General features: G+C 35.9%; 1 protein-coding gene across 3 annotated transcripts; it reads right to left on the reverse strand.

Moving 5' to 3' along the window:
• Window positions 1-3797: 3797 nt before the first annotated feature.
• LOC113274448 (GDSL esterase/lipase At2g04570-like) lies at window positions 3798-5331 on the reverse strand. 3 transcript variants are annotated; one of them, XM_026523833.1, is made up of 4 exons: window positions 5088-5331; window positions 4864-4982; window positions 4278-4767; window positions 3798-4181 (listed from the first exon to the last, which is right to left on the reverse strand). In XM_026523833.1, exons 1-4 carry the CDS (start codon window positions 5233-5235, stop codon window positions 3988-3990), a joined length of 951 nt encoding a protein of 316 aa, XP_026379618.1. In that variant the 5' UTR covers window positions 5236-5331; the 3' UTR covers window positions 3798-3987. The 3 variants fall into 3 exon arrangements, with proteins under 3 accessions (XP_026379618.1, XP_026379619.1, XP_026379617.1); XM_026523834.1 differs by lacking the exon at window positions 5088-5331 and adding an exon at window positions 5015-5075 and having other exon boundaries at window positions 4864-4934; XM_026523832.1 differs by having other exon boundaries at window positions 4864-5331.
• Window positions 5332-8715: the final 3384 nt, after the last annotated feature.

The raw sequence follows: 8715 nt of genomic DNA on the forward strand, positions 1-8715 counted from the left end.
ATAGTGAATACATTAGCGTAGATAATTGCATGCATTACCGAGTCTTGTCTTTTTTTCTCAATATTATGGATTAGCTACTTCTTTATATTATCTCCTATGTAATTTATTTAGGTAAGTTGTTCATTGATGATGATTGCCATACTTAATCTTTATGAATATATCTTCTTTGCATTTTTTTTCCCATGAGATTGTTATATTCAACCATTTTTTTTTGTTATGAGTGATCTCATGATAATCTTCAAAAGTTATGTTTATAACTCTAATGTTCTTCCTTGAACAGCTTAGGATGAATATTTTTGACAATTGATCTTTGGTTTACATGTTCTTGTGAAAATCATTTTTCTAGTGTAAAGGATCGCATTTGTTGTTCTCTTTTGAGAACGACATCATTTTAATTGAACTTGCGCTTAGTTGACATATTTGGGGGAGTATGTTTGTGTACTTTAGGAGAGTAAAGTCTCATTAATATTTCTAACGTGAAAAAAACTAAGTTGTGAAACTTAGTGGAATCATCACTAACGATATGATTGAATTCTTAGTCTCAATTGTTCTCCTAATGGCTTAATTCATGAGGAACCTAATTCTCATCAGCTTTGTCAACCTTGTGAGAAAAAGGGTAAGAAAAATTGATAGTCGACTAATAATGACATAAGGCTTTTCATTGCATTATCTAAAGAGAAAGTTAATTAATAGTATGTGTGATCATCGTCTTATCTAGAAAAAATATATATGTAAAGAATAAGGGGTGAACATATCAAAACAATAAGTAGTACAGTATATGTTTGAAAAAGTATATTGATGCGTGTCATAACAACAACAAATTAATCGATATATTTCCCACTAATTAACTAGTAATATAGCGGTAGTAAGGATCGTTCCCACAGAGAGCTGTGTAATTGATAGGTTATTTAGTTCAGCAAGATAATAGAAGACAAGGGGGATTGTTTGATTAAAGTAAAATAAAAAGAATAAAAAATGAAAGAAACAGATGATTAAGGAATCCTTCGCCTTTACCAAGCGATAACTGGATTAGTATACTTATCTATCTTCGTTAGAACCATTCATCACCAACCGTAGAATAGCAACCAGATCAGTGTTGTCCCCAGAACTCCTTATATCACAGATACGGAAGCTCTCCAATATCAGATGTTATCCAACCGAACCACCAAGTAGCAGCTCACTCAAGGTGTAATCCAATCGAACGCTTTAGTATTTGTGAATTAGGTTGATCCCATTAGTTAAACTCTTAGCTCAAGGTCCACTTGCTGGTGTTGTCTTCACTCGCAATTGCTCCACAGAATCCCTCTGCAAGGTCTCGCGATTTCTACTTGTGTATGAATTATTCGACGATTACTTATCTCATAACTCAATACTAAAAATAGAACAATCAATAAACTAATCTAGTATGCATCCCAAATTAATCTAAGAATCACTCATAAACATTAGATGTAGTGAAAACGAACGATAGGATGATTAAAACTCATAACAAACTTTATAATAATAAAGCTTCACGCTAGAACATTGAATTCATCCTTGTTGTCGATCCCGGTCGAAATAGGATGTCGATCTTGCCAAAATAACACCAAAACCTTGTTGAATCTGTGTACACAAATAAATTACGTCCAACGAGTCTTCATGGGCTCTGTCGTGAACAGTAAAGCCAAGCCCAATATATCTTCTCGGCTTCATTTGAAAAGAACGATTTTTTGGGGACCATGGTTTTTTTGGGGGACCATGGTTTTATTTTGGGTAAAGACATTAGAAGTAAATCTAGGTCACCCCTTATCTAGATATTTATATTAATAACTAAATTTCCCTCCTGATTAATTTTGGGTGATGATTAGTTAGTGTAATGATTAGTGAGATGATTAAGTTAAAGATAATTAGTGAGATTAAAAAATCAGATGGTTTTTTTTAAAGAAGTAGAATTATTGAGAGAGTAAAGTTAGAGAAGATGAAGAAGGAAAACATGAAAAATGATGGATTTTACCAACCACAACCGGAGGAAGGGTATTTGGGTACCCAGGTATGCTTCAAACTTAGATAATGTTGGTTGAATTGCTCCAAACTTTCAAAAAAAAATGAATTTTTTTATGTAGATTTGGGCCAGTTCGGTTACCATATGTCAAGAACATGTAACCGAACACACCTGAAAGTGTAGTTCGATTACGTTTGCCAAACACACAGGTTACCGAACTCGCTCGTTAATGGAGATTTTGGTCGTACAGTGTAATGTTCGGTTACCTAGGATAAAATGATAGGTAACCGAACTTTGAACTTAACAATTTATTTGGGTACATCTTGTGTGTTCGGTTAGTTCGCAAACTTCAACGCAACCAAGTTCCCAACCGAACTGCAAGTTAAAAGTAACCTAGTGTTAGAAGTTCGGTTGGTTCGCAAACTTCAATATATTTTGCGAATCAACCGAACTGGCCTTATATATGCATATATGCAATTAGGCAAACGTTTGGTTACTACGAAATTTATTTCTTGGCGAATTAGGTAGAGTTCGGTTACGAATTTTCAAAGGTAAAGTTCGGTTACAAAAACAACTTAACATTTTTGCGAATGATCCGAACTTGTGGACTTCTCATTATTTTCGTAAACTAAAGTTTGGTAATATCCTTATTTTGTGAAGGAACCGAACTTATGGACTTATGTTGTTCTAATACAAGGAGTTCGGTTAAAAGTATTTTTTTTGCGAATCAACCAAACTCTGAGTTCGGTTAAGAAAAAATTAATTCGTGATAACCGAACTTTTCTCTGAAAAAAAAAACCTCCATTAAACCTCTCTGCAACTTCCATTTTCAACTCATTTTAATGATTATTTCTCATTTATTCAACCAAAAACGAATGACAAGTGATGGGTTTGTGAGAATATCTTTGTTAATATTTTAAATTAAGCTATATATATATATAGTGGTGGTGGTGGTTGGTAGTGGTGGTAATCGGAGGTGGTGGTGGTAATCAGAGGTGGTGGTGGTAATCGGTGGTTGGTGGTGGTGGTAATTGGCGGTGGTGGTGGTGGTAATCAGCGATGGTGGGCGGTGGTGATGGTGGTAATCGGTGGTTGGTGGTGGTAATAATCGGAGGTGGTGGTGGTGGTAATCGGCGATGGTGGGAGGTGGTGGTGGGAGGAGATGGTGGTTATATATAATAGGTGATTATTAAGTTGGTTTTAAATTAAATTAGATTAAGAGTAGGTTAGTCATTTCAATGCTTTAGGACAACCCTTATAACTATAGGGAAGGTAGCCTAATAAAATCATGGTCCCCTCAAAAAAAACCATGGTTACTGAAAAATCGTTCTTTGAAAATCGGCGTCCGTTTCAATGACATAGCCTTGTCATTGTTATGTTCTAAACTCTTTACTTACTTACCTGTTTCTTCTGTGTCTCTTGATTGTAGAGGGTGGTACATGGTTCACTCAAAGCAATGGCTCAGGAGTGGGAAGGATTCAAAGGTTCGGACTAGATGTTTGGTGGGATAGAAAGGACCGAGTCAGAGAAGATGGGAAGTGCTTTGTTAGTATTCGAGATCGAGATTCTCCCTGAAGGAGTTGATGGAGATCATCCTGCTTGCAATCCATTTGGTCGGCAAGGTGTCAGATTTAACGGAATCAAGTTACCCAAGAGTCTGGTTTGGATCTCGTACAAGACTGGCAATTGGCTTATGCTGAAGGACTTAACAGGCTGGCCAAGATGCAAAACTCATTTTTCTAGAACAAGCCACCATTGCATTCTACTTATTACCGAACAACAATCGTTTCCATAACGGCATGTTCCGCCATTTCTTGTATATATATCCTTTATCTGTTATGACTTACATGTTACATGTTCCGCCATTTCTTGTAACCATCTCACAGAAATACCCATATTCACAACTGATACAAAAGCAACAACATACTGTATACTGTGTACTACGTTTTTATGTTTATACTTGTGGATCCTTTATGCTTATCAGTACTAAATTTTACTAGCGGAGTGATTCAGATTAGCTCAGCCAGGCTTGTTTTCACCAGAATATCAGCAATTATGCCATTTGCCTTGTCAGTTGTGTGTAATGCATCCCAAAATATGTATTTAGTCGGATCTTTACACGACAGTGACTTCGCCAGCATACACAGGTAGCTTACCTCAGTCATTCCCGTCCCACAGCATCCTCTCTTCACTTCCTCAAAACCTATTTTATGAAACAATAAGAAAATCAAACTAGGAAAAGAGAAGGTGCAGTTCGTGAATAAATGAGCAAGGTAGTAGTATAAGTCAGATAACTCACCGTATAGGTAAGGATTTTGAATCATTTTCGTCACTGGATCGTATATATCAGAAAACACAATTTGAATCCCATCAACTTGTTTTCTCATGTTTTCGACCAACTTCATTAGCTTTTCATTAAAATCCCTACCCACTTTGTTATAGAATTCAAAACATGTTCTTCCCAGAACTATATTCAAGTTTCGCAACATCGGCAAGCACCCCATTGGAGCTGACCCGCTTATTGATATTTTTCGGGCACCCAGATTGTAAAGTTCCTTGATGAAATTACCAGCATTTTGGGAGAGAAACTTTTCATATTGGTCGATATTGTACTCTAAAGATCGTATGGGAAAGAGGAAATAATTCACAAGGAAGTCGACTGTTCCTAAACTTATTATATACAATGCCTCGTTTAATGTCTTGGTAGCTTTATCTTTTCCTTGAAACCTAGTTAACCTCTCCTTGTAGTCTTTGAAGTATTCCAATTCCCTCCATAGAGGCAGAACGGTCTGCATACGATGTTGTTTTGAAATTAAAAACATGCTTTCGTCAAAATAATCCGGAAAACGAATAATTAATCTTGCAACCTACTGAGCACAACTTACTGTTATGAGTGCAGTTAAATTATCGTAACCCGTTCCACCAGAGGCAAAGGTGACACCAGTTGCGAAATCTTCTATACCAAAATTTGGATCCAAATAAGCCGGTATAGATGGCTTGATTCCTAAAGCATTAGAAATGTAATCGGTAACTAACCTGCCATTGGACCAACGACCAGTTGGTTTGCCACCTTCAAAATCTCGACCATATGGCTTAAAATTAGCCTTACCTACAGTTATAATTTGGTTATTATTTCCTGCATCAACGGTTGAGTCTCCAAAAACAATGATGGCAGGAACATTTGCTCGCCCCTCCGCGGAAAATAACAGTAAGCAGTGTATAATGAAGAAACATGCTACACTATTTTGATAGACCATTTTATCTCGGCTTTATCGAAATTCAAGATCCCCTGCTAACAGTTGCTTGTTAATCAGACGATGGATTAATGAGTGATAATATCACGGAAGAGGCATTGTTAGAGAAAACCAACAATCAATAAAATATAAGTACTCTTCATTCATTGTATTTTAAAAAAGAAACAAACTATGTCATGCTTACGGTATGAATTTGTTGCATGGAAAACTACCGTATAAACTCCACAAGTAATCGAACTTGGTAGCGACTAAATACAACCTTGATGCCAGCCTAACAATCCTAGCGAAATATCATTGGTGAGAATTTTGAATTTTAGCATAAACACTCTGAAAAAAAAGGGTTTTATTTTCGGTCTTCTTAGATATTATTATTGATGAAACATAAGAATGTATAACAAGTCACTCGAATTATATTCTCATAATCCCTAACACCGTAATTGAACTCAAGGATTATACATCCTTGACTGACCAAGAACACGTTGTTTAAGATTCTGATGATGCTATTAGAGAAGAGGAAAACAATAATGTTTGACTTTTGTTTTCAAGCAAAATCGAGAGTTTCAATCAAGATCAAACTCTTCTGAAAATATAAAATAATGCTCGAATGACCACCAAAAAATACCAAAATTCTCAGGATGGACAGTTGTCGACATGGTGACCCGTGCACCACCGTGGCCGGACCAGGTCGGTCCCCTTGGTCATGTGGCCGGCCGGTCTCACTCCTTCCTTAATTAACAAATTGATTGATTCTCTGTTTTGTTAATCCTCCATGTTTTGATTAGTCCTCTTTACACCAACTGGACAATCCCCCACACACCGCCTAACCGGTGTCACCACCACCAACTAACGGTCCTCATGCCCATTGGTTGGTCGGCCTCTCTACCCATATTGGACGATCCTCCATCTCCCGGATCCATCACTTCCTAAATTAGGATTTCCTCTAAGCATATACCTGCTACACACATTAATTTTTATGTATTATTTGTCTCGATTCTATATATTGAGAATGCTTTTTTTTACTGACTATGGTGTTTAACGTGAGTGTAGGTGTTTTTGGGAAATGAACATTTTTGGAAATTGGCTCGAAAAGTGATAAATGCACCCAAAAATTACTAAAATCACCCCAACAATGTGCTAAAGGGACCCCAGCCGAGGATAGCGTAGACCATCTTCTTCCCAAATTTGAATTCTGAAATTGACGGGAAAAATTGGTTTGAATCGCCTGATTTAGGGTTGGAGATTTTGGACGAGTTTTAAAGAGATTAAATCGTTGATTTTAATGGGCTGGATTCGTTAGAGCCAAACATGGTTGGTATGGTTGTTAGATTGGATTAATTTGGGATGCATAACCAAATTTTAGATAAAACAGGGTGCAGAGGATATCGGGTTTTTGTTTTCTTATTTTTGGAAATTTGGGAGATTCACGATAAACTCTCAAAAGATTCTCATATATCTAACAGAGAGTTTGGAAAGATTTAAACAGTTCAGAAACGCGTAAATCAGATTGGAGAATTTTTTTTTCCTTGACTTGCACGAAAATGAAAAACAGAAATTTAATCGGATTTTCCACTAAGTTTCGACTATGTGAAATCATCGAAACAAAGTTGATATGTTCTCTTTTAGTCATGAATAATCTCTTTGAGAATTTCATTTTGATCCCTCTAGTTTTCGTACCTTTACCAATTTATATTGACAAAAAGGGAGAGAATTATTTTGTAGTTCACACTACATACATATGGTTTACGGATCATTATGTAAGAGAGAGTGGTTTTCATTGTGAGATGAATTATTGACTAAGGGGGAGTGATACATATGACGTAGTATTATTGTCAAAGTTGTAACACAATTGAACTTTGATGTTGTCTAATAATACTATGACACTGTATAACAATAATTGAGAATACCTGTTTTCTTATTGTTATGGCTACGGATCTTCAACAACTATGATGCTGAGTTGAACACGTTCAGAATCACCGGAGTACTTAGAGTGCCGAAGAATTCAAGGAATGTTGAAGAACCAAGGAAATCAAGCATTTGGAGGCGAAGCTACAAAGTTATTTATTTTCTAATCCATATGTATTGATAGTTTTGTCATTAAAAATGACAAAGGGGGATTGTTAGAGCACTGCTCGGTCGAACTCGCAAGCTTGCTATCTCAAGCTTGTTTGTGATCAAGTTTAGTTGTCAAAACTATAAGTCTTGATTTCTAGTCTACTTACAGCTATGTCTCGGATTAGGATAGAATGTGTAGTTGAGATTTAGACTTCATGACGTTCATCGATTGAAGACGAAGATCTACTAAGGGGAGCTTCGAGGAACTTCATCAACAAAAGGTATGTGGAGACTTGAACTCATCTATCACTCATAAATCTATTCTATTCTATCCCTATTGAGACTAAGTCTTATAGATATATAGACTTTACATTATACACATTTAATATTTCGAGATGTGTTTAACTCGCTTATATCTCTCTCGAAATATGTGTTGGAAATCTTTTTGCTTTAACTACGTTCATCATTATTCTTGACGAAAGTCAAAAGATGATCATGTGAAATTCGCCTTGTAACATCTTACATGATTTGTGTGAGATAGTCATTTGATGTAGACTAGGAATGTTTCGTATTTATCATTCGATCACTTGAAAATTGCTTATAAGCTAATAGTTTGTGTGAGACACCTATTGTCGTCTTCTAAGAATGTTTCAATGATTGAAATGGGAGTTTCGAATAATTAATCATTGCCTGGATATAACATAGTGTGCATACCCGTATGCGAATGGTTTTAACTGTCAAAGTCTGGGAACTAAGTTTGCGTACCCATTTGCAAACTGTTTCACCTGAATTCGATCTGGAACGACAGTATGCGTACCCGTTTGCATACTGTCAAAAAGGATCAAAGTTCGTAACTTAAGTTTGCTTACCCGTTTGAAAACTTATGTGGTTAAGTTCTAAAATCGGTTAAGTATGATTTCATGATCATGAACAAATACATTTATATATTAAGGAATGCAATCTTTGTAAACCGTGGCTAAAGCGTTCATGATCTGATTTTTTTTAATCAATCCGATTTTGCTTCAATTGTGCGTTGTATACTTCTATGAGAATATAAACAATTGAACAACTTTATGAGTAACACAATTAGATTCATTTGATTATCATTTGATCTAGAATTATTAATATGAACCTGGTTAAGAAAAAAGTGTTCATATGGCTAACTTCGGTTAACTGTTATTGAGCCAACTCAATATACACGTTTAGGTACGGTTACCCATATCTAAATGAAAGTATATTTCATTCGTGTGTAACAAGCTAAGACCATATAATGGTGGAAAGATATTAGCTTTAATCTTAAATCAGGTTTCATCCAATGGTGAATATTGATTGCGTTGTTCCAAAGTTATCAAACCCTGATTTGAAGACTATATAAGGGAGAACTCTAGAAACTGTGAAACCTAATCCCAACTCCTCATGTGTGATAATAGT

The sequence above is a fragment of the Papaver somniferum genome, chromosome 4 (assembly GCF_003573695.1).
Source record: "Papaver somniferum cultivar HN1 chromosome 4, ASM357369v1, whole genome shotgun sequence".
In the NCBI taxonomy this organism is placed as follows: domain Eukaryota; kingdom Viridiplantae; phylum Streptophyta; class Magnoliopsida; order Ranunculales; family Papaveraceae; genus Papaver; species Papaver somniferum.

Excerpts from the sequence above, each read along its gene's own strand:
- LOC113274448 (XM_026523832.1), bottom strand. The coding sequence starts at position 5,235 with ATGGTCTATCAAAATAGTGTAGCATGTTTCTTCATTATACACTGCTTA. Across the intron at positions 4,768-4,863 it reads ATTTAACTGCACTCATAACA|ACCGTTCTGCCTCTATGGAG; the intron begins GTAAGTTGTGCT and ends CATCGTATGCAG. Across the intron at positions 4,182-4,277 it reads TCAAAATCCTTACCTATACG|GTTTTGAGGAAGTGAAGAGA; the intron begins GTGAGTTATCTG and ends TTCATAAAATAG.